Source organism: Oncorhynchus keta, chromosome 11, assembly GCF_023373465.1.
Source record: "Oncorhynchus keta strain PuntledgeMale-10-30-2019 chromosome 11, Oket_V2, whole genome shotgun sequence".
NCBI classification, from domain to species: domain Eukaryota; kingdom Metazoa; phylum Chordata; class Actinopteri; order Salmoniformes; family Salmonidae; genus Oncorhynchus; species Oncorhynchus keta.
The window spans coordinates 4,026,408-4,051,385 of NC_068431.1; the positions used below are offsets into that span (position 1 = coordinate 4,026,408).

Consider the following 24,978-nt stretch of genomic DNA (forward strand, 5'->3'; position numbering starts at 1 on the left):
CACACACACACACACACACACACACACACACACACACATAGTAGTAGTAACAGTAATACCAGCCGTTAGGGGGGCATCATGTACAGTATTTTCCATCAGTGTGAGGGTAGGGTAGCGTAGGGTAGGGTACGGTAGGGTAGGGTAGGGTAGGCTGTATGTTCATGTAATGTGCAGTAGAATGGGCAGTAGAATGAGTAATATAATGTGCAGTAGAATGTGCAGTAGAATGAGCAGTAGAATGTGCAGTAGAATGAGCAGTAGAATGTGCAGTAGAATGAGCAGTAGAATTTGCAGCAGAATTTGCAGTAGTATATAGAGTACTGTTAGAGGTCAAGCTCCAGGTCAGCTCAGGAATGTTTAACTGAACTGTGTTACATTTACACTGGAATAACATGACTCTCCCTCCCTCCCTCCCTCCCTCCCTCCCTCCCTCCCTCCCTCCCTCTCTCCCTCCCTCCCTCCCTCCCTAGTGTGAAGGTAAAGTTCAGTTGGCTGGGTTTTGACCATAAGATCACAGGGAAGCAGTTCTACCATCAGGTGACCACGGTGGGGAAGCGTCTGAGTGTGAGCAACAGTCTGAAGCAGAGAGAGCTGGCCACTAAGGAAGGACACAAACTCTGTCTCTCAACCATGGACCTGGAGGTCAGCAAAAGACCCAATGAGGAATGTAAGGACCCAGCACAAATCTTTATACAACATTACACAATGTGGCCTCCCGAGTGATGCAGTGGTCTAAGGCGTCACTACAGACCCTGGTTTGATTCCAGGCTGTATCAAAGTGGTCTCAGGCGTCACCACAGACCCGGGTTTGATTCCAGGCTGTATCACAACCTGCCATGACCGGGAGTCCAATAGAGTGGCACACAATTGGCCCAGCGTAGTCCGGGATGGTGGAGGTTTTGGCCGGGGAGGTTTTACTTGGCTCAACGCGCTCTAGTGACTCCTTGTGGCGGGCCGGGCACCTACAGGCTGGCGTCAGTGCTGCTGATTTCCGGGTTAAGCAGGCGGGTGTTAAGAAGCTCTGTTTGGTGGGCCATGTTTCAGAGGACACATGACTCATCCTTCGCCTCCCGAGCCCATTGGGGAGTTGCAGCAATGAGACAAGATTGTAATTGGATAGAAAAAAGGGGGTAAAACCCCAACGAAAAAACAAAAAAACATGCCACAATATTCTGCCAATTTAAATCAACACAACATACAGGTAACTGCCAAAATAAAGGAAACCATAACATGTCTTAATAGGGCGTTGGGCCACCAACCGCCAGAACACATTCAACGCACCTTCGCATAGATTCTACAAGTGTCTGGAACTCTAATGGAGGGATGCGACACCATTCTTCCTGGAGCAATTCCATCATTTGTTGTTTTTGTTGATGCTCTCTTAGACTCCGCTCCAGACTCTCCCATAAGTGTTCAAGTGGGTTGAGATCTGGTGACTGAGACGGACATGGTATAGTGGGTTGAGATCTGGTGACTGAGACGGACAGGGTATAGTGGGTTGAGATCTGGTGACTGAGACGGACATGGTATAGTGGGTTGAGATCTGGTGACTGAGATGGACATGGTATAGTGGGTTGAGATCTGGTGACTGAGACGGACATGGTATAGTGGGTTGAGATCTGGTGACTGAGACGGACATGGTATAGTGGGTTGAGATCTGGTGACTGAGACGGCCATGGTATAGTGGGTTGAGATCTGGTGACTGAGATGGACATCGTATAGTGGGTTGAGATCTGGTGACTGAGACGGACATGGTATAGTGGGTCGAGATCTGGTGACTGAGACCGACATGGTATAGTGGGTTGAGATCTGGTGACTGAGACAGACATGGTATAGTGGGTTGAGATCTGGTGACTGAGACGGACATGGTATAGTGGGTTGAGATCTGGTGACTGAGACGGACATGGTATAGTGGGTTGAGATCTGGTGACTGAGACGGACATGGTATAGTGGGTTGAGATCTGGTGACTGAGACGGACATGGTATAGTGGGTTGAGATCTGGTGACTGAGACGGACATGGTATAGTGGGTCGAGATCTGGTGACTGAGACGGACATGGTATAGTGGGTTGAGATCTGGTGACTGAGACGGACATGGTATAGTGGGTTGAGATCTGGTGACTGAGACGGACATGGTATAGTGGGTTGAGATCTGGTGACTGAGACAGACATGGTATAGTGGGTTGAGATCTGGTGACTGAGACGGACATGGTATAGTGGGTTGAGATCTGGTGACTGAGACGGACATGGTATAGTGGGTTGAGATCTGGTGACTGAGACGGACATGGTATAGTGGGTTGAGATCTGGTGACTGAGACGGACATGGTATAGTGGGTTGAGATCTGGTGACTGAGACGGACATGGTATATTGGGTTGAGATCTGGTGACTGAGACGGACATGGTATAGTGGGTTGAGATCTGGTGACTGAGACGGACATGGTATAGTGGGTTGAGATCTGGTGACTGAGAGGACATGGTATAGTGGGTTGAGATCTGGTGACTGAGACGGACATGGTATAGTGGGTTGAGATCTGGTGACTGAGACGGACATGGTATAGTGGGTTGAGATCTGGTGACTGAGACGGACATGGTATAGTGGGTTGAGATCTGGTGACTGAGCCAGACATGGTATAGTGGGTTGAGATCTGGTGACTGAGATGGACATGGTATAGTGGGTTGAGATCTGGTGACTGAGATGGACATGGTATAGTGGGTTGAGATCTGGTGACTGAGACAGACATGGTATAGTGGGTTGAGATCTGGTGACTGAGACAGACATGGTATAGTGGGTTGAGATCTGGTGACTGAGACAGACATGGTATAGTGGGTTGAGATCTGGTGACTGAGACGGACATGGTATAGTGGGTTGAGATCTGGTGACTGAGACGGACATGGTATAGTGGGTTGAGATCTGGTGACTGAGACAGACATGGTATAGTGGGTTGAGATCTGGTGACTGAGACAGACATGGTATAGTGGGTTGAGATCTGGTGACTGAGACGGACATGGTATAGTGGGTTGAGATCTGGTGACTGAGACGGACATGGTATAGTGGGTTGAGATCTGGTGACTGAGACGGACATGGTATAGTGGGTTGAGATCTGGTGACTGAGACGGACATGGTATAGTGGGTTGAGATCTGGTGATTGAGACGGACATGGTATAGTGGGTTGAGATCTGGTGACTGAGACGGACATGGTATAGTGGGTTGAGATCTGGTGACTGAGACGGACATGGTATAGTGGGTTGAGATCTGGTGACTGAGACAGACATGGTATAGTGGGTTGAGATCTGGTGACTGAGACAGACATGGTATAGTGGGTTGAGATCTGGTGACTGAGACGGACATGGTATAGTGGGTTGAGATCTGGTGACTGAGACAGACATGGTATAGTGGGTTGAGATCTGGTGACTGAGACAGACATGGTATAGTGGGTTGAGATCTGGTGACTGAGACAGACATGGTATAGTGGGTTGAGATCTGGTGACTGAGACAGACATGGTATAGTGGGTTGAGATCTGGTGACTGAGACAGACATGGTATAGTGGGTTGAGATCTGGTGACTGAGACAGACATGGTATAGTGGGTTGAGATCTGGTGACTGAGACGGACATGGTATAGTGGGTTGAGATCTGGTGACTGAGACGGACATGGTATAGTGGGTTGAGATCTGGTGACTGAGACAGACATGGTATAGTGGGTTGAGATCTGGTGACTGAGACGGACATGGTATAGTGGGTTGAGATCTGGTGACTGAGACGGACATGGTATAGTGGGTTGAGATCTGGTGACTGAGACAGACATGGTATAGTGGGTTGAGATCTGGTGACTGAGACAGACATGGTATAGTGGGTTGAGATCTGGTGACTGAGACAGACAGGGTATAGTGGGTTGAGATCTGGTGATGAGACGGACAGTGGGTTGAGATCTGGTGACTGAGACAGACATGGTATAGTGGGTTGAGATCTGGTGACTGAGACGGACATGGTATAGTGGGTTGAGATGACTGTATAGTGGGTTGAGATCTGGTGACTGAGACGGACATGGTATAGTGGGTTGAGATCTGGTGACTGAGACAGACATGGTATAGTGGGTTGAGATCTGGTGACTGAGACGGACATGGTATAGTGGGTTGAGATCTGGTGACTGAGACAGACATGGTATAGTGGGTTGAGATCTGGTGACTGAGACGGACATGGTATAGTGGGTTGAGATCTGGTGACTGAGACGGACATGGTATAGTGGGTTGAGATCTGGTGACTGAGACAGACATGGTATAGTGGGTTGAGATCTGGTGACTGAGACGGACATGGTATAGTGGGTTGAGATCTGGTGACTGAGACGGACATGGTATAGTGGGTTGAGATCTGGTGACTGAGACGGACATGGTATAGTGGGTTGAGATCTGGTGACTGAGACGGACATGGTATAGTGGGTTGAGATCTGGTGACTGAGACGGACATGGTATAGTGGGTTGAGATCTGGTGACTGAGACGGACATGGTATAGTGGGTTGAGATCTGGTGACTGAGACAGACATGGTATAGTGGGTTGAGAGATCTGAGATCTGGTGACTGAGACAGACATGGTATAGTGGGTTGAGATCTGGTGACTGAGACAGACATGGTATAGTGGGTTGAGATCTGGTGACTGAGACAGACATGGTATAGTGGGTTGAGATCTGGTGACTGAGACGGACATGGTATAGTGGGTTGAGATCTGGTGACTGAGACGGACATGGTATAGTGGGTTGAGATCTGGTGACTGAGACGGACAGGGTATAGTGGGTTGAGATCTGGTGACTGAGACGGACATGGTATAGTGGGTTGAGATCTGGTGACTGAGACAGACATGGTATAGTGGGTTGAGATCTGGTGACTGAGACGGACATGGTATAGTGGGTTGAGATCTGGTGACTGAGACAGACATGGTATAGTGGGTTGAGATCTGGTGACTGAGACAGACATGGTATAGTGGGTTGAGATCTGGTGACTGAGACAGACATGGTATAGTGGGTTGAGATCTGGTGAGACGGACATGGTATAGTGGGTTGAGATCTGGTGACTGAGACGGACATGGTATAGTGGGTTGAGATCTGGTGACTGAGACGGACATGGTATAGTGGGTTGAGATCTGGTGACTGAGACGGACATGGTATAGTGGGTTGAGATCTGGTGACTGAGACGGACATGGTATAGTGGGTTGAGATCTGGTGACTGAGACGGAAATGGTATAGTGGGTTGAGATCTGGTGACTGAGACGGACATGGTATAGTGGGTTGAGATCTGGTGACTGAGACGGACATGGTATAGTGGGTTGAGATCTGGTGACTGAGACGGACATGGTATAGTGGGTTGAGATCTGGTGACTGAGACAGACATGGTATAGTGGGTTGAGATCTGACTGAGACAGACATGGTATAGTGGGTTGAGATCTGGTGACTGAGACAGACATGGTATAGTGGGTTGAGATCTGGTGACTGAGACAGACATGGTATAGTGGGTTGAGATCTGGTGACTGAGACAGACATGGTATAGTGGGTTGAGATCTGGTGACTGAGACAGACATGGTATAGTGGGTTGAGATCTGGTGACTGAGACGGACATGGTATAGTGGGTTGAGATCTGGTGACTGAGACGGACATGGTATAGTGGGTTGAGATCTGGTGACTGAGACAGACATGGTATAGTGGGTTGAGATCTGGTGACTGAGACAGACATGGTATAGTGGGTTGAGATCTGGTGACTGAGACAGACATGGTATAGTGGGTTGAGATCTGGTGACTGAGACAGACATGGTATAGTGGGTTGAGATCTGGTGACTGAGACGGACATGGTATAGTGGGTTGAGATCTGGTGACTGAGACGGACATGGTATAGTGGGTTGAGATCTGGTGACTGAGACGGACATGGTATAGTGGGTTGAGATCTGGTGACTGAGACAGACATGGTATAGTGGGTTGAGATCTGGTGACTGAGACGGACATGGTATAGTGGGTTGAGATCTGGTGACTGAGACGGACATGGTATAGTGGGTTGAGATCTGGTGACTGAGACAGACATGGTATAGTGGGTTGAGATCTGTGACTGAGACAGACATGGTATAGTGGGTTGAGATCTGGTGACTGAGACGGACAGGGTATAGTGGGTTGAGATCTGGTGACTGAGACGGACAGGGTATAGTGGGTTGAGATCTGGTGACTGAGACAGACATGGTATAGTGGGTTGAGATCTGGTGACTGAGACGGACATGGTATAGTGGGTTGAGATCTGGTGACTGAGACGGACATGGTATAGTGGGTTGAGATCTGGTGACTGAGACGGACATGGTATAGTGGGTTGAGATCTGGTGACTGAGACAGACATGGTATAGTGAGTTGAGATCTGGTGACTGAGACAGACATGGTATATTGGGTTGAGATCTGGTGACTGAGACGGACATGGTATAGTGGGTTGAGATCTGTGACTGAGACGGACATGGTATAGTGGGTTGAGATCTGGTGACTGAGACGGACATGGTATAGTGGGTTGAGATCTGGTGACTGAGACAGACATGGTATAGTGGGTTGAGATCTGGTGACTGAGACGGACATGGTATAGTGGGTTGAGATCTGGTGACTGAGACGGACATGGTATAGTGGGTTGAGATCTGGTGACTGAGACGGACATGGTATAGTGGGTTGAGATCTGGTGACTGAGACGGACATGGTATAGTGGGTTGAGATCTGGTGACTGAGACGGACATGGTATAGTGGGTTGAGATCTGGTGACTGAGACGGACATGGTATAGTGGGTTGAGATCTGGTGACTGAGACAGACATGGTATAGTGGGTTGAGATCTGGTGACTGAGACAGACATGGTATAGTGGGTTGAGATCTGGTGACTGAGACAGACATGGTATAGTGGGTTGAGATCTGGTGACTGAGACAGACATGGTATAGTGGGTTGAGATCTGGTGACTGAGACAGACATGGTATAGTGGGTTGAGATCTGGTGACTGAGACGGACATGGTATAGTGGGTTGAGATCTGGTGACTGAGACGGACATGGTATAGTGGGTTGAGATCTGGTGACTGAGACGGACAGGGTATAGTGGGTTGAGATCTGGTGACTGAGACGGACATGGTATAGTGGGTTGAGATCTGGTGACTGAGACAGACATGGTATAGTGGGTTGAGATCTGGTGACTGAGACGGACATGGTATAGTGGGTTGAGATCTGGTGACTGAGACAGACATGGTATAGTGGGTTGAGATCTGGTGACTGAGACAGACATGGTATAGTGGGTTGAGATCTGGTGACTGAGACAGACATGGTATAGTGGGTTGAGATCTGGTGACTGAGACGGACATGGTATAGTGGGTTGAGATCTGGTGACTGAGACGGACATGGTATAGTGGGTTGAGATCTGGTGACTGAGACAGACATGGTATAGTGGGTTGAGATCTGGTACTAGTGGGTTGAGATCTGGTGACTGAGACGGACATGGTATAGTGGGTTGAGATCTGGTGACTGAGACGGACATGGTATAGTGGGTTGAGATCTGGTGACTGAGACGGACATGGTATAGTGGGTTGAGATCTGGTGACTGAGACGGACATGGTATAGTGGGTTGAGATCTGGTGACTGAGACGGACATGGTATAGTGGGTTGAGATCTGGTGACTGAGACAGACATGGTATAGTGGGTTGAGATCTGGTGACTGAGACGGACATGGTATAGTGGGTTGAGATCTGGTGACTGAGACAGACATGGTATAGTGGGTTGAGATCTGGTGACTGAGACAGACATGGTATAGTGGGTTGAGATCTGGTGACTGAGACAGACATGGTATAGTGGGTTGAGATCTGGTGACTGAGACGGACATGGTATAGTGGGTTGAGATCTGGTGACTGAGACGGACATGGTATAGTGGGTTGAGATCTGGTGACTGAGACGGACAGGGTATAGTGGGTTGAGATCTGGTGACTGAGACGGACATGGTATAGTGGGTTGAGATCTGGTGACTGAGACAGACATGGTATAGTGGGTTGAGATCTGGTGACTGAGACGGACATGGTATAGTGGGTTGAGATCTGGTGACTGAGACGGACGAGATCTGGTGATGGTAGGGTATAGTGGGTTGAGATCTGGTGACTGAGACGGACATGGTATAGTGGGTTGAGATCTGGTGACTGAGACAGACATGGTATAGTGGGTTGAGATCTGGTGACTGAGACCGACATGGTATAGTGGGTTGAGATCTGGTGACTGAGACAGACATGGTATAGTGGGTTGAGATCTGGTGACTGAGACAGACATGGTATAGTGGGTTGAGATCTGGTGACTGAGACGGACATGGTATAGTGGGTTGAGATCTGGTGACTGAGACAGACATGGTATATGGTTTACATTGTTTTCATGTTCATCAAACCCTTCAGTGACCACTCATGCCCTGTGGATGGGGCATTGTCATCCTATGGGGGCATAGCAATGGTACACAAAATAATGGCCAAATGGGGATTTTTTTATACACAACCCTAAGCATGATGGGAACCTGTGTGGAAGCAGTTACTTTGTATCCCTCCTTTACTAAGGTATTTCTATTATTTCGGCAGTTACTTGTACATACCAGCATGACACAATGTTCATACAACAACGCACGACCTTCATTCAGTGTTCAGACAACAGAACACAACACATAGTACAACATAATACAGTGTACATACAACACCAAACATGTACTACAATAACCTTGAAAACATTTGAAACACATCTCTTCTATGCCTCCGTTTCTCTCCTTCAGCCCAGTCGTTCATGCAGAGCATCATCAGCCCTCTCTTCATCCTCTCTCTGGTCACCATGTCCATCACTCAGCTCCGTCTCATCTTCTACATGGGAGCCATGAACAACATCCTGGAGGCCCTCAGCGATGGAGACCTCAACACTGGTGGGTACTGCTGCTAGGGCTGGGGGGTGAGTCATGAACAACAACCTGGAGACCTCATCACTGGTGGGTACTGCTGCTAGGGCTGGGGGGTGAGTCATGAACAACAACCTGGAGACCTGCTGCTAGGGCTGGGGGGTGAGTCATGAACAACAACCTGGAGACCTCATCACTGGAGGGTACTGCTGCTAGGGCTGGGGGTGAGTCATGAACAACAACCTGGAGACCTGCTGCTAGGGCTGGGGGTGAGTCATGAACAACAACCTAGAGACCTGCTGCTAGGACTGGGGGTGAGTCATGAACAACAACCTGGAGACCTCATCACTGGTGGGTACTGCTGCTAGGGCTGGGGGTGAGTCATGAACAACAACCTGGAGACCTGCTGCTAGGGCTGGGGGTGAGTCATGAACAACAACCTGGAGACCTGCTGCTAGGGCTGGGGGTGAGTCATGAACAACAACCTGGAGACCTGCTGCTAGGGCTGGGGGTGAGTCATGAACAACAACCTGGAGACCTCATCACTGGTGGGTACTGCTGCTAGGGCTGGGGGGTGAGTCATGAAAAACAACCTGGAGACCTGCTGCTAGGGCTGGGGGGTGAGTCATGAACAACAACCTGGAGACCTCATCACTGGTGGGTACTGCTGCTAGGGCTGGGGGGTGAGTCATGAACAACAACCTAGAGACCTGCTGCTAGGGCTGGGGGGTGAGTCATGAACAACAACCTGGAGACCTCATCACTGGTGGGTACTGCTGCTAGGGCTGGGGGTTGAGTCATGAACAACAACCTGGAGACCTGCTGCTAGGGCTGGGGGGTGAGTCATGAACAACAACCTGGAGACCTCATCACTGGTGGGTACTGCTGCTAGGGCTGGGGGGTGAGTCATGAACAACAACCTAGAGACCTGCTGCTAGGGCTGGGGGGTGAGTCATGAACAACAACCTGGAGACCTCATCACTGGTGGGTACTGCTGCTAGGGCTGGGGGGTGAGTCATGAACAACAACCTGGAGACCTCAACACTGGTGGGGTACTGCTGCTAGGGCTGGGGGGTGAGTCATGAACAACAACCTAGAGACCTGCTGCTAGGGCTGGGGGGTGAGTCATGAACAACAACCTGGAGACCTCATCACTGGTGGGTACTGCTGCTAGGGCTGGGGGGTGAGTTATGAACAACAACCTGGAGACCTCATCACTGGTGGGTACTGCTGCTAGGGCTGGGGGGTGAGTCATGAACAACAACCTGGAGACCTGCTGCTAGGGCTGGGGGTGAGTCATGAACAACAACCTGGAGACCTCATCACTGGTGGGTACTGCTGCTAGGGCTGGGGGGTGAGTCATGAACAACAACCTGGAGACCTCATCACTGGTGGGTACTGCTGCTAGGGCTGGGGGGTGAGTCATGAACAACAACCTGGAGACCTCATCACTGGTGGGTACTGCTGCTAGGGCTGGGGGGTGAGTCATGAACAACAACCTGGAGACCTCATCACTGGTGGGTACTGCTGCTAGGGCTGGGGGGTGAGTCATGAACAACAACCTAGAGACCTCATCACTGGTGGGTACTGCTGCTAGGGCTGGGGTGAGTCATGAACAACAACCTGGAGACCTGCTGCTAGGGCTGGGGGTGAGTCATGAACAACAACCTGGAGACCTCATCACTGGTGGGTACTGCTGCTAGGGCTGGGGGTGAGTCATGAACAACAACCTGGAGACCTGCTGCTAGGGCTGGGGGTGAGTCATGAACAACAACCTGGAGACCTCATCACTGGTGGGTACTGCTGCTAGGGCTGGGGGTGAGTCATGAACAACAACCTGGTGAGACCTGCTGCTAGGGCTGGGGGTGAGTCATGAACAACAACCTGGAGACCTCATCACTGGTGGGTACTGCTGCTAGGGCTGGGGGTGAGTCATGAACAACAACCTGGAGACCTCATCACTGGTGGGTACTGCTGCTAGGGCTGGGGGGTGAGTCATGAACAACAACCTAGAGACCTGCTGCTAGGGCTGGGGGGTGAGTCATGAACAACAACCTGGAGACCTCAACTGGTGGGTACTGCTGCTAGGGCTGGGGGTGAGTCATGAACAACAACCTGGAGACCTGCTGCTAGGGCTGGGGGTGAGTCATGAACAACAACCTGGAGACCTCAACTGGTGGGTACTGCTAGGGCTGGGGGTGAGTCATGAACAACAACCTGGAGACCTGCTGCTAGGGCTGGGGGTGAGTCATGAACAACAACCTGGAGACCTCATCACTGGTGGGTACTGCTGCTAGGGCTGGGGGGTGAGTCATGGACAACAACCTGGAGACCTGCTGCTAGGGCTGGGGGGTGAGTCATGAACAACAACCTGGAGACCTCATCACTGGTGGGTACTGCTGCTAGGGCTGGGTGGTGAGTCATGAACAACAACCTGGAGACCTGCTGCTAGGGCTGGGGGGTGAGTCATGAACAACAACCTGGAGACCTCATCACTGGTGGGTACTGCTGCTAGGGCTGGGTGGTGAGTCATGAACAACAACCTGGAGACCTGCTGCTAGTGCTGGGGGGTGAGTCATGAACAACAACCTGGAGACCTGCTGCTAGGGCTGGGGGGTGAGTCATGAACAACAACCTGGAGACCTCATCACTGGTGGGTACTGCTGCTAGGGCTGGGGGGTGAGTCATGAACAACAACCTGGAGACCTCATCACTGGTGGGTACTGCTGCTAGGGCTGGGGGTGAGTCATGAACAACAACCTGGAGACCTCATCACTGGTGGGTACTGCTGCTAGGGCTGGGGGGTGAGTCATGAACAACAACCTGGAGACCTGCTGCTAGGGCTGGGTGGTGAGTCATGAACAACAACCTGGAGACCTCATCACTGGTGGGTACTGCTGCTAGGGCTGGGGGGTGAGTCATGAACAACAACCTGGAGACCTGCTGCTAGGGCTGGGGGGTGAGTCATGAACAACAACCTGGAGACCTCATCACTGGTGGGTACTGCTGCTAGGGCTGGGGGGTGAGTCATGAACAACAACCTAGAGACCTGCTGCTAGGGCTGGGGGGTGAGTCATGAACAACAACCTGGAGACCTCATCACTGGTGGGTACTGCTGCTAGGGCTGGGGGGTGAGTCATGAACAACAACCTGGAGACCTGCTGCTAGGGCTGGGGGTGAGTCATGAACAACAACCTGGAGACCTCATCACTGGTGGGTACTGCTGCTAGGGCTGGGGGTGAGTCATGAACAACAACCTGGAGACCTCATCACTGGTGGGTACTGCTGCTAGGGCTGGGGGGTGAGTCATGAACAACAACCTGGAGACCTCATCACTGGTGGGTACTGCTGCTAGGGCTGGGGGGTGAGTCATGAACAACAACCTGGAGACCTGCTGCTAGGGCTGGGGGGTGAGTCATGAACAACAACCTGGAGACCTCATCACTGGTGGGTACTGCTGCTAGGGCTGGGGGGTGAGTCATGAACAACAACCTGGAGACCTCATCACTGGTGGGTACTGCTGCTAGGGCTGGGGGTGAGTCATGAACAACAACCTGGAGACCTAGGGCTGCTACCTGGAGGCTAGGGGGGGTGAGTCATGAACAACAACCTGGAGACCTCATCACTGGTGGGTACTGCTGCTAGGGCTGGGGGTGAGTCATGAACAACAACCTGGAGACCTGCTACTAGGGCTGGGGGTGAGTCATGAACAACAACCTGGAGACCTCATCACTGGTGGGTACTGCTGCTAGGGCTGGGGGGTGAGTCATGAACAACAACCTGGAGACCTCATCACTGGAGGGTACTGCTGCTAGGGCTGGGGGGTGAGTCATGAACAACAACCTGGAGACCTCATCACTGGTGGGTACTGCTGCTAGGGCTGGGGGTGAGTCATGAACAACAACCTGGAGACCTGCTGCTAGGGCTGGGTGGTGAGCCATGAACAACAACCTGGAGACCTCATCACTGGTGGGTACTGCTGCTAGGGCTGGGGGGTGAGTCATGAACAACAACCTGGAGACCTCATCACTGGAGGGTACTGCTGCTAGGGCTGGGGGGTGAGTCATGAACAACAACCTGGAGACCTCATCACTGGTGGGTACTGCTGCTAGGGCTGGGGGGTGAGTCATGAACAACAACCTGGAGACCTCATCACTGGTGGGGTACTGCTGCTAGGGCTGGGGGGTGAGTCATGAACAACAACCTGGAGACCTGCTGCTAGGGCTGGGGGGTGAGTCATGAACAACAACCTGGAGACCTCATCACTGGTGGATTCCCCATATGGACAAGAATCATGACAATCAAATAAGAATGTTGTACAGCAGGAGAAGATCATTTGTACAAAAATCAAATAAGTAATCTGGTAAGGATCTGGTAAGATATGTTTACCATGTATGTCAGCGGTGTCATTGTATATGTGTTTTCTACGTACTCTACCAGTCAAAAGTTTGGATACACGTGCTCATTCCAGGGGTTTTCTTTATTTGTACAATTTTATACATTATAGAATAATAGTGAAGACATCAAAACTATGAAATAACACATATGGAATCATGTAGTAACCAGAAAAGTGTTAAATGAATCCAAATATATTTTACATTCTTCAAAGTAGCCACCCTTTGTGTTGATGACAGCTTTGCACACTCTTGGCATTCTCTCAACCAGCTTCATGAGGAATGCTTTTCCAACAGTCTTGAAGGAGTTGCCACATATGCTGAGGACTTGTGTGTTTTAAAATGCACCTCTCTTCTTTTCCTCCTCCCTATGTTCTTTTTCTCTCCTGTAGTGGAGAGAATGGAAGTTGGTAAGACTGCAGGCCTATTGGACTAGACTAGTAGATATAACATCTAACACTAGCCTCAGTCTGTCTCTTAGCTTTCCTAGCCTCACCTAAAACTAGCATGTCTGTCTCTTAGCTTTCCTAGCCTCACCTAAAACCAGCTTGTCTGTCTCTTAGCTTTCCTAGCCTCACCTAAGACTAGCTTGTCTGTCTCTTAGCTTTCCTAGCCTCACCTAAAACTAGCTTGTCTGTCTCTTAGCTTTCCTAGCCTCACCTAAGACTAGCTTGTCTGTCTCTTAGCTTTCCTAGCCTCACCTAAAACTAGCCTGTCTGTCTCTTAGCTTCCCTGTTTTAGTTACTGTCTCGGTTGTATAGACTGCTAACATGTAATAGTGGAGAGTGGCCAACCATCTTGTGGAGAGCTACCCTGCTGCAGGGTTTTGTTCCAGCCCTGCTCTAACATACCTCATTCTACTCATCAGCTGCAGATGTCTAGCAGCTGAATCAGTTGTGTTACAGCAGGGCAGGAGCAAAAGCCTGCACACTCAGTAGCTCTCCACAGGGAGGGTTGGCTACCTTTAACCTTAGCTTACCGTGTTAGATACTGCTAGCATTAAATCCTAGTCTTAGGCGTGACCAGTTAACCTTAGCTTACCATGTTAGCTACTGCTAGTATTGAACCCTAGTCTTAGGCGTGACCAGTTAACCTTAGCTTACCATGTTAGCTACTGCTAGCATTAAACCCTAGTCTTAGGCATGACCAGTTAACCTTAGCTTACCATGTTAGCTACTGCTAGCATTAAACCCTAGTCTTAGGCGTGATCAGTTAACCTTAGCTTACCATGTTAGCTACTACTAGCATTAAACCCTAGTCTTAGGCGTGACCAGCTAACCTTAGTGCGATGCTAAACCTTAGGACTCTATTGAATCCGTATTGCGGAAGTTCAGCTCTGAAGCCCAATTGAAATTTAAGGGCAATGTTCTCGCATTGGCTGAGACTGCATTCAAGGTAATTGCTGAATAGGCTCAATTGGAAATTCTATAGCAAGTGCTATTAGCATTTCACCCTAGTTTTGTGATGACTGTGATAGTTACCTTTGTCATTCAAATTTAGCATTAACCTTAACCATGTAATAGTTATCATTGGTACTATTGGTTAGCTTCATGAGCTTGTATAATACATAACCATAGCTGTGTATAATGCAACCACATTAGCATCAACCTTAGCCTCTGTGTTAACTGTGTTGTTGCTGTACTTCTCCCCCATAGAGATAGATAGAAGACGTATCTTTTTATCTGTGCCATTATAGTGTCTGTGACAGACTGGGCAGCGCCATTTGGGGCTATTGATCATTATGAAGTTGTTAACAAACAAAAAATCCCGATTGGCTGTTCCCTCTTGATGACCTGGTTTAACATGACTCCAACAGAGTTACCAGGAGGGAGGAGCCAATGGAGTTGGAAGCCCCACCCAGTTGAATACATTAAAATGGTGGAAATCCTCAATGGCGCTGCCAATGCTAATATGTCCTTTTGGCCACTAGAGACCTCTATATTCTCTATGTTCTCCCCCAACCTAGCCCAGTCCTTGACTGTCCCTGCCCTGAGCTAAACCAGTACTAGGTAGCTGCTAGCCTATCATCAGTTACTAGATCTACTACTCATTAACTTACTACCGTAATCATTAATGCTAAAACCCAGGAACTCTATGGATTAACATGGAATAGTTATTTATTAGACTGGCTAATAATCTGTTGTCTCTCTCTCTCGTCTCTCTCTGTCCCCTCTCTCTCTCTCTCTCTCTCTCTCTCTCTCTCTCTCATCTCTCCCTCTCTCTCCTCTCTCTGTCCTCTCTCTCTCTCTCTCTCTCTCTCCTCTCTCTCTCTGTCTCTGTCTCTGTCCTCGCTCTCTCTCTCTCATCTCCCCCTCTCTCTCCTCTCTCTGTCCTCTCTCTCTCTCTCTCCTCTCTCTCCACAGTCAGTTTGTACTCCTCTATCTTCGGCATGCTGCAGCTACTATGTCTGATGACGACTCCAGTGATTGGTCAGATTATGGACTGGAAGCTGAAGGACTGCGAAGATGCAGAGGGGGAGGAGGAACCGTGTAGCAAGTAAATTACTATGTCACCTAAATCCTTACATCCTAACCCCTAGGCCCTACAGAGAGTTTCAGAGGCACAAAGATCATACCCCCAAAACATTCTAATTTACAATAAAAGTGACTCCAAAATGACACAATACAATATTCACCATTGGGCACAACATAATCTGAAACACAACCAAAACAAACAGTAGATGCATCCAGCGAGTTTGTAGAGTCACAAGCCTGGTGTAGTCATTGCGTGCTGGGAATAGGGGACCATTACTAAACTGTTGACTACTTGAATAAGTGAATTTGTTCAAATACTTACGACACATTCAAGCGGGGGGGATTAGATACATAAAGTGCTTTCATTTCATTTAAATGATCAAACAAATGCAGCACAGCCAGAGACAGTAGATCTAGCTGGTCTGTCATAATATAATAGAGACAGTACATCTAGCTGGTCTGTCATAATATAATAGAGACAGTAGATCTACCTGGTCTGTCATAATATAATAGAGACAGTAGATCTACCTGGTCTGTCATAATATAATAGAGACAGTAGATCTAGCTGGTCTGTCATAATATAATAGAGACAGTAGATCTACCTGGTCTGTCATAATATAATAGAGACAGTAGATCTACCTGGTCTGTCATAATATAATAGAGACAGTAGATCTACCTGGTCTGTCATAATATAATAGAGACAGTAGATCTACCTGGTCTGTCATATTATAATAGAGACAGTAGATCTAGCTGGTCTGTCATAATATAATAGAGACAATAGATCTAGCTGGTCTGTCATAATATAATAGAGACAGTAGATCTACCTGGTCTGTCATAATCTAATAGAGACAGTAGATTTTGCTGGTCTGTCATATTATAATAGAGACAGTAGATTACTTACAGTAAAGTAAGTCACTAGCAAGTAGCCCTTACCCTCTATGGGGATCTGAGTGGTTTGGATAAGAGTGCCTAGGCTAAGGGTTGATGTCTGTGTGATTGGCTGATGAGAATAGGATCGGACCTCCTCTCCCCTCTCTAACCCTAACCTCCTCAGGGACCAGCTCAAGACCAAGCCCAGAGACAGACAGATCCAGAAGGTGACCAATGCAATGCGAGCGTTCATCCTGACCAATGTCCTATTGGTGGGATTCGGCATCACCTGCCTGGTGCCCAACCTCCCACTGCAGGTAAGTGCTCCATCCAGCTATAATTCAAACTAGTACCCGCCTCCTTATCTTCTTCTGGCCAATCAGCAGTAGCTGTCCAGGACAAAAATTGGTGACAGCTGATGTTGGAATGAGATGTGAGTGGTGCTCTGTCGCCACCTATAGGCCTTCAGGTGGAACTACAGCTAGACACCACTACTACTCTCTATAGCGGACAGCATCACACACTTGCCCCTACACCAGGCCTGGGCCGGCCCGGGGGCCTTACGCGGCCCGCCATCTGATTCAATACGGCCCTCGGAATCATGCTCAGAACACATAAAGAATTTGCGATAGTATAGTTTTGAAAAAAAAAATCAAATTAATAGCCCAATGAATACTCGCTTTGTGTAATGATATAACTCCCACTGCTTCTGGGACATTTATTTTGAAGGCACGTATAAATAACAACTGACAGGCTGACACACAGGTCACAGTTACAAAAAGTAGCTCGCTAGAAATTGCGCAAAAATGCATTTTTCAGAGAAAAGGAAAGTAGACAATGAATGTAGGATGTTCCAGCAAGAGTGGACATCGTTCTTTATTGAGGTATCAGGGAAAGCTGTGTGCTTAGTGTGCAAAGAGAGCATCGCTGTCTTGAAAGACTACAACATGTCCTGACAGATGAAGAATGCAGAGAAATACAGAAATGTGTCTTCTGTTTGTCTCACTGTTGGAAGAGACCGAGTTGGGTCATGCAGATCCATTATGAATCACATTCAGGGCTACAACAACATTATGAATCACATTCAGGGCTACAACAACAACATTATGAATCACATTCAGGGCTACAACAACATTATGAATCATATTCAGGGCTACAACAACATTATGAATCACATTCAGGGCTACAACAACATTATGAATCACATTCAGGGCTACAACAACATTATGAATCACATTCAGGGCTACAACAACAACATTATGAATCACATTCAGGGCTACAACAACATTATGAATCACATTCAGGGCTACAACAACAACATTATGAATCACATTCAGGGCTACAACAACAACATTATGAATCACATTCAGGGCTACAACAACAACATTATGAATCACATTCAGGGCTACAACAACAACATTATGAATCACATTCAGGGCTACAACAACATTATGAATCACATTCAGGGCTACAACAACAACATTATGAATCACATTCAGGGCTACAACAACAACATTATGAATCACATGCAGGGCTACAACAACATTATGAATCACATTCAGGGCTACAACAACATTATGAATCACATTCAGGGCTACAACAACAACATTATGAATCACATTCAGGGCTACAACAACATTATGAATCACATTCAGGGCTACAACAACAACATTATGAATCACATTCAGGGATAAAACAACATTATGAATCACATTCAGGGCTACAACAGCAACATTTTGAATCATATTGAGGGCTACGACAACATTATGAATCACATTCAGGGCTACAACAACATTATGAATCACATTCAGGGCTACAACAACATTATGAATCACATTCAGGGCTACAACAACATTATGAATCATATTCAGGGCTACAACAACATTATGAATCACATTCAGGGCTACAACAACATTATGAATCACATTCAAGGCTACAACAACATTATGAATCACATTCAGAGCTACAACAACAACATTATGAATCACATTCAGGGCTACAACAACATTATGAATCATATTCAGGGCTACAACAACAACATTATGAATCACATTCAGGGCTACAACAACATTATGAATCACATTCAGGGCTACAACAACATTATGAATCACATTCAGGGCTACAACAACATTATGAATCACATTCAGGGCTACAACAACATTATGAATCACATTCAAGGCTACAACAACATTATGAATCATATTCAGGGCTACAACAACAACATTATGAATCACATTCAGGGCTACAACAACAACATTATGAATCACATTCAGGGCTACAACAACATTATGAATCACATTCAAGGCTACAACAACATTATGAATCATATTCAGGGCTACAACAACATTATGAATCATATTTTAGGTCCCTTGCCCCAGGCCGTCCTGCAGAGCTGGTGACTGACAATTGTCATCTGATGTGTTCCTCCTCTCCTCAGATCCTGTCATTTGTCCTCCATACTGTTGTGAGAGGCTTCATCCACTCTGCAACCGGAGGTCTCTACGCTGCTGTGTGAGTACTGGCATCACCCTGGGAGGGTGAGTGAGTGAGTGAGTGAGTGAGTGAGTGAGTGAGTGAGTGAGTGAGTGAGTGAGTGAGTGAGTGAGTGAGTGAGTGAGTGAGAGAGTACCTGGTATCAATATGAAAACTGTAAATTGATTATATTCCCTCTCTAGGTACCCATCGTCTCAGTTTGGCAGTCTGACGGGGATGCAGTCTCTGGTGTCTGCTCTGTTTGCTCTGTTCCAGCAGCCGCTCTTCATGGCCATGATGGGCCCTCTGAAGGGAGACCCACTCTGGGTGAGGATACACACACACACACACACACACACACACACACACACACACACACAGAACACACTCAATCAAATGTCTTTATAAAAAATGTTTTACATCAGCAGTTGTCACAAAGCCAGCCTCCGGTGGCTCTGAAAAACTCCCTGGAGAGACAGGAAGCTAGGAAGAAACCTAGAGAGGAACCAGGCTCTGAGGGGTGGCCAGTCCTCTTCTGGCTGTGCTGAGGGGAGAGGAACCAGGCTCTGAGGGGTGGCCAGTCCTCTTCTGGCTGTTCCGGGGTAGAGGAACCAGGCTCTGAGGGGTGGCCAGTCCTCTTCTGGCTGTGCTGGTGTCATTGGATTGCTCGCTCTGTAACTCAGTAACTCAATCCACTCAGGTCGGATAGATAAAAAGCCTGGGATGTCGTGAGAGAGCGAGTAATCCAGTGACTCAGCCCCTGTAATAGGGTCAGAGGCAGAGAATCCCAGTGGAGAGAGGGGAGCCGACCAGGCAGAGACAGCAAGTGTGCTTCATCACTTCAGTGCCTTGCTGTTCACCTTCACACTCTTGGGTCAGACTACACTCAACCATAGGACCTACTGAAGAGATGAGTTTTCAGTAAAGACTTAAAGGTTGAGACCGAGTCTGCGTCCCTCACATGGATAGGTAGACCATTCCCTAAAAATGGAGCTCTAAAAATGGAGCTCTTAGAAATTCTAGGGACAGTAAGGGGGCCTGCGTCTTGTGACCGTAGCGTACGTGTAGGTATGTATGGCAGGACCAAATCGGAAATATAGGTAAAATCAGAGAGATGGGTAGGAGCAGGCCCATGTAATGCTTTGTAGGTTAGCAGTAAAACCTTGAAATCAGCCCTAGCCTTAACAGGAAGCCAGTGTAGGGAGGCTAGCACTGGAGTAATCTGATCAAATTTTTTGGTTCTAGTCAGGATTCTAGCAGCCGTGTTGAAGTTTATTTATTGCCTCATCCGGGTATCTGGAGAGTATAGAATTTTTTGTAGTCTAATCTTGATGTGACCAAAGCATGAATTAGCTTGTCTACAATAATTTTTTGATGAAACATTTCAGATTTTCGAATGTTACGAAGATGGAAAAAGGCTGCTTTTGAAATATTTTTCATACAGTATGTTCCTCAAAAGAGAGATCAGTGTCCATAGTAAAGACGAGGTCCTTCACAGTTTTATTTGAGACGACTGTACAACCTTTGGATAAAAGCGTCTGCTAAATGGCAGACTATATTATTATATATATATTAACTGTACAAACCATCAAGATGAGTTGCCAGATCTGACAGCTTTGTTTCTTGGGACCTGGAAGCATCTCAGTTTTGTCCGAGTTTAAACATAAAACATTTCATTATGTCTGAAACACAGGCTTCCAGGGAAGGCAATTTTGGGGCTTCACCTTGTGTCATATAAATCTACAGCTGTGTGTTGTCTGAAAGTTGACATGTTTCCAAATGACGTCACCAAGAGGTAGAATATATAGTGGAAACAATAGTGGTCCTAGAATGGGGAACGTCAAAACGTACAATTGATTTGTAAGGAGACAAACCATCCACAGAGACGAACTGATCTCTTTCCGACAGATAAGATCTAAACCAGGAAATAACTTGTCCCATGTAGACCAATTAGGGTTTCTAATCTCTCCAAAAGAATGTGGTGTCAAAAGTAGCACTAAGGTCTAGGAGCTCGAGGACAGATGCAGAGCAGTGGTCTGATGCCATTAAAAGGTCATTTACCACCTTCACAAGTACAGTCGCAGTGCTGTGATGGTGTCTAAAACCAGTCTTCAGGAAGTCAGAGAGTTGCTGAGCAACAGCTTCTTTTTTTTTTTAATTGAGAAGAGATTTTTTATTTTATTTACCGGATCAAGAGGCTTTTTCAGGATAGGATTTATTACTGTCACATTCTCTGGTTGTGAGTTTGGTACTCATCCAGAGGATGAGGTCAATATAGGAGGACCAGGCACAGGAAGTAGCACAGGAAGTAGCACAGGAAGTAGCACAGGAAGTAGCTCTTTCAGTAGTTTAGTTGGAATACGGTCCAGAAGACAGCTGGAAGGTTTAGAGTTCACTCATTTTTGTGTCAAGAGATACAAAATGTAAAAGGTTGAGTCCCTCAATTGATCCGAGGTCCTGTGCCCTAACCCTAACAGGACAACTGAGTTTTGGATAAATATGATCCGAGGTCCTGTGCCCTAACCCTAACAGGACAACTGAGTTTTGGATAAATATGATCCGAGGTCCTGTGCCCTAACCCTAACAGGACAACTGAGTTTTGGATAAATATGATCCGAGGTCCTGTGCCCTAACCCTAACAGGACAACTGAGTTTTGGATAAATATGATCCGAGGTCCTGTGCCCTAACCCTAACAGGACAACTGAGTTTTGGATAAATATGATCCAAGGTCCTGTGCCCTAACCCTAACAGGACAACTGAGTTTTGGATAAATATGATCCGAGGTCCTGTGCCCTAACCCTAACAGGACAACTGAGTTTTGGATAAATATGATCCGAGGTCCTGTGCAGACTCAGGACAACTGAGTTTTGGATAAATATGATCCGAGGTCCTGTGCAGACTCAGGACAACTGAGTTTTGGATAAATATGATTCGAGGTCCTGTGCAGACTCAGGACAACTGAGTTTTGGATAAATATGATCCGAGGTCCTGTGCAGACTCAGGACAACTGAGTTTTGGATAAATATGATTCGAGGTCCTGTGCAGACTCAGGACAACTGAGTTTTGGATAAATATGATCTGAGGTCCTGTGCAGACTCAGGACAACTGAGTTTTGGATAAATATGATCTGAGGTCCTGTGCAGACTCAGGACAACTGAGTTTTGGATAAATATGCATATTCAAAGAGCAGTCTGCATATTTAAAGAGAATCATTTGTTTTCTGTTTTTGATTTCACATTGAACTCTCTTTCTAAGCTAGTCGGATGACATACAATTTGATGGAGCGCTATTTCCGTTAAAAAATTCTGGAAGTTTTCTTCAGGGCTCGGTTATTTTCTGTATACTAGGGAGCAAGTTTCTAATGACAGTTTTTAGAGGTGCGACTGACCCTAGGTATTATGCAAGGTTAAGTTTCAGTAATTGGTTAGGTGGAGAACTGATTTTTGTCCGAAAGTCTTATTGTAACTAAATTGAACTCTATTTCCCATGGTGCTCTAGGTGAATGTAGGCCTATTGGGGGTCAGTATGCTGGGCTTCCTGCTGCCTCTATACCTGGTGTGTTTCAGACGCACACTGCACCGCCAGCTACAGGACAGAGACCAGGACTCGAAGATATACCTCAAGATCAACGGGTCCAGCAAACCTGAAGCTTTCGTCTAGAAAAGGGAGAGAGTGAGGAAGGTGGGAGGAGATGGGAGGGAGAAGAGGGGAGAAGAGTGTTGCTCTACGTTGAATCTGCAGAGGACACACACATACACACAGATATCTACACACGCCCACACACACACACACATACACACAGATATCTACACACGCCCACACACACACTTTTGAAGAGACCCATGTAAGAACTTCTCCTCTTGTCATGAAAACATACTACCTTGGACAGACACTAAGGACTGAATAAGAGCAAGAACAAGAGAGAGGGGAGAGACTGTGAAAGGAAAGGGTCATCAGCCCCCCCACTTCTTCTTCTCCTCTCCTCTCATGTTCTCCTCTGTTCACCTCTCATGTTCTCCTCTCAGTTCTCTTCTCAGTTCTCCTCTCTTCTCCCCCCTTCTCCCCTCTTCTCTTCACATACAGTGCTCACTACCCCCCTCCCTCCCCTTTCTAGCTCTGAAATGACATCCTATGCCTGGATGTCCCACCTAGCTATCTTAAGATGGATGCACTACTGAGTTTGTAGATGATGCTCTGGGAGGAGTTCAGGGTTGGTAACCATGGTGACAGACAGGATGGGTGGTGTTCTACAGTTGATAGCCATGTTGAAGGACAGTGGGAGGTGTTCTACAGTGGGTAACCATGGTGACAGACAGTTGGAAGTGTTTTAGGGTTGGTAACCATGGTGACAGACAGGGTGGGAGGTGATCTACAGTTGATAACCATGTTGAAGGACAGTGGGAGGTGTTCTAGGTTTAAGGACCATGGTGACAGACAGGATGGGAGGTGTTCTACAGTTGGTAACCATGGTGACAGACAGGGTGGGGGGTGTTCTACAGTTGGTAACCATGGTGACAGACAATCGGGGTGTCTCTAGCGCCAGGCGACCCACCATTACGCACACCTGTCACCATCATTGCGTTCATTTGCGCAATATTGGACTCACCTGGACTCCATTACTTTGCCCCTCTATATCTGTCTGCTCCTCAGTTTGTTCCCCGTGTCAGCATTATTGTTACTATGTTTTTCCCTGTCCAGACGCTGTCCTTGTTTGTTTCTTGTCTGTTATCCATTAAATGTTCACTCGCTGTACTTGCCTCTCGTCTCCCAGCGTCTGTCCTTACAGGGGAGGTGTTCTAGGTTTGTTAACCATGGTGACAGACATGGTGGGAAGTGTTCTAGGGCTGGTAACCATGGTGACAGACATGGTGGGAGATGTTCTAGAGTTGGTAACTACCTGACACAAACACACCTCATCCAACACCAGCCACCATGGAGACCAACTACCACCAAACATCTATTCATCCATCTATTCATCCATCACTATTTATTCTCTGGTTCGGAATTTTTTTAAATTTCCACCTGATCAACCAGCTGAGCTTCATAAAGATATGGTTGAACCTTTCTAGCTCAGGCGTTCCGCTAGCGACCCACCTCGACAACATCCGGTGAAATTGCAGAGCGCCAAATTCAAACTACAGAAATATAAATATTTAACATTCATGAAAATACAAGTGTAAAACATCAAAATAAAGCTTAACTTCTTGTTAATCCAGCCGCTGTGTCAGATTTCAAAGAGGCTTTACGACAAAAGCACACCATGCAATTATCTGAGGACAGCGCCCCGCATACAAAACCATGAAAAACATTTTTCAATCAGGCAGGTGCGACACAAAAGTCAGAAATAGAGATATAATAAATGCCTTGCCTTTGAAGATCTTCTTCTGTTGGCACTCCAAAAGGTCCCAGTTACATCACAAATGGTCATTTTGTTCGATAAAGTCCTTCTTTATATCCATAAAAACATCAGTTTAGCTCGAGCGCTTCAGTCAATAATCCACCGGTTTCCCTCCTTCAAAATGCATACAAGATGAATCCAAATAATCCAATAAACTTCTCCAAACAACGTTTATAATAAAACCTTGCGTACCCTAATAGCGTAGCCTAGTGGTTAGAGCGCTGGACTAGTAAACGGAAGGTTGCGAGTTCAAACCCCCGAGCTGACAAGGTACAAATCTGTCGTTCTGCCCCTGAACAGGCAGTTAACCCACTGTTCCCAGGCCGTCATTGAAAATAAGATTATGTTCTTAACTGACTTGCCTGGTTAAATAAAGGTAAAAAATAATAATAAAAAATTTAAAAATACGTAAATAAACAATACAATTTAAGACAAAGAATAGTATGTTCATTACCGGAGATAAATAAC

The 24,978-nt window shown here is 47.3% G+C and overlaps 1 protein-coding gene across 2 annotated transcripts in view; it reads left to right on the forward strand.

Moving 5' to 3' along the window:
- Positions 1-23,869, forward strand: part of LOC118381516 (large neutral amino acids transporter small subunit 4-like) — a 62,107-nt gene extending 38,238 nt beyond the window's left edge. Inside the window, exons 8-15 of one of the 2 annotated variants that reach the window (XM_052529191.1) lie at positions 471-667; positions 8,785-8,928; positions 13,688-13,705; positions 15,659-15,791; positions 16,824-16,956; positions 19,077-19,150; positions 19,315-19,438; positions 22,611-23,869. In XM_052529191.1, the coding sequence (XP_052385151.1) occupies positions 471-667; positions 8,785-8,928; positions 13,688-13,705; positions 15,659-15,791; positions 16,824-16,956; positions 19,077-19,150; positions 19,315-19,438; positions 22,611-22,772 (985 nt within the window). In that variant the 3' untranslated portion in view covers positions 22,773-23,869. The remainder of the gene's footprint in view (positions 1-470; positions 668-8,784; positions 8,929-13,687; positions 13,706-15,658; positions 15,792-16,823; positions 16,957-19,076; positions 19,151-19,314; positions 19,439-22,610) is intronic. The other variant, XM_052529192.1, reaches the window with a different exon arrangement.
- The last annotated feature ends 1,109 nt before the right edge of the window (positions 23,870-24,978 follow it).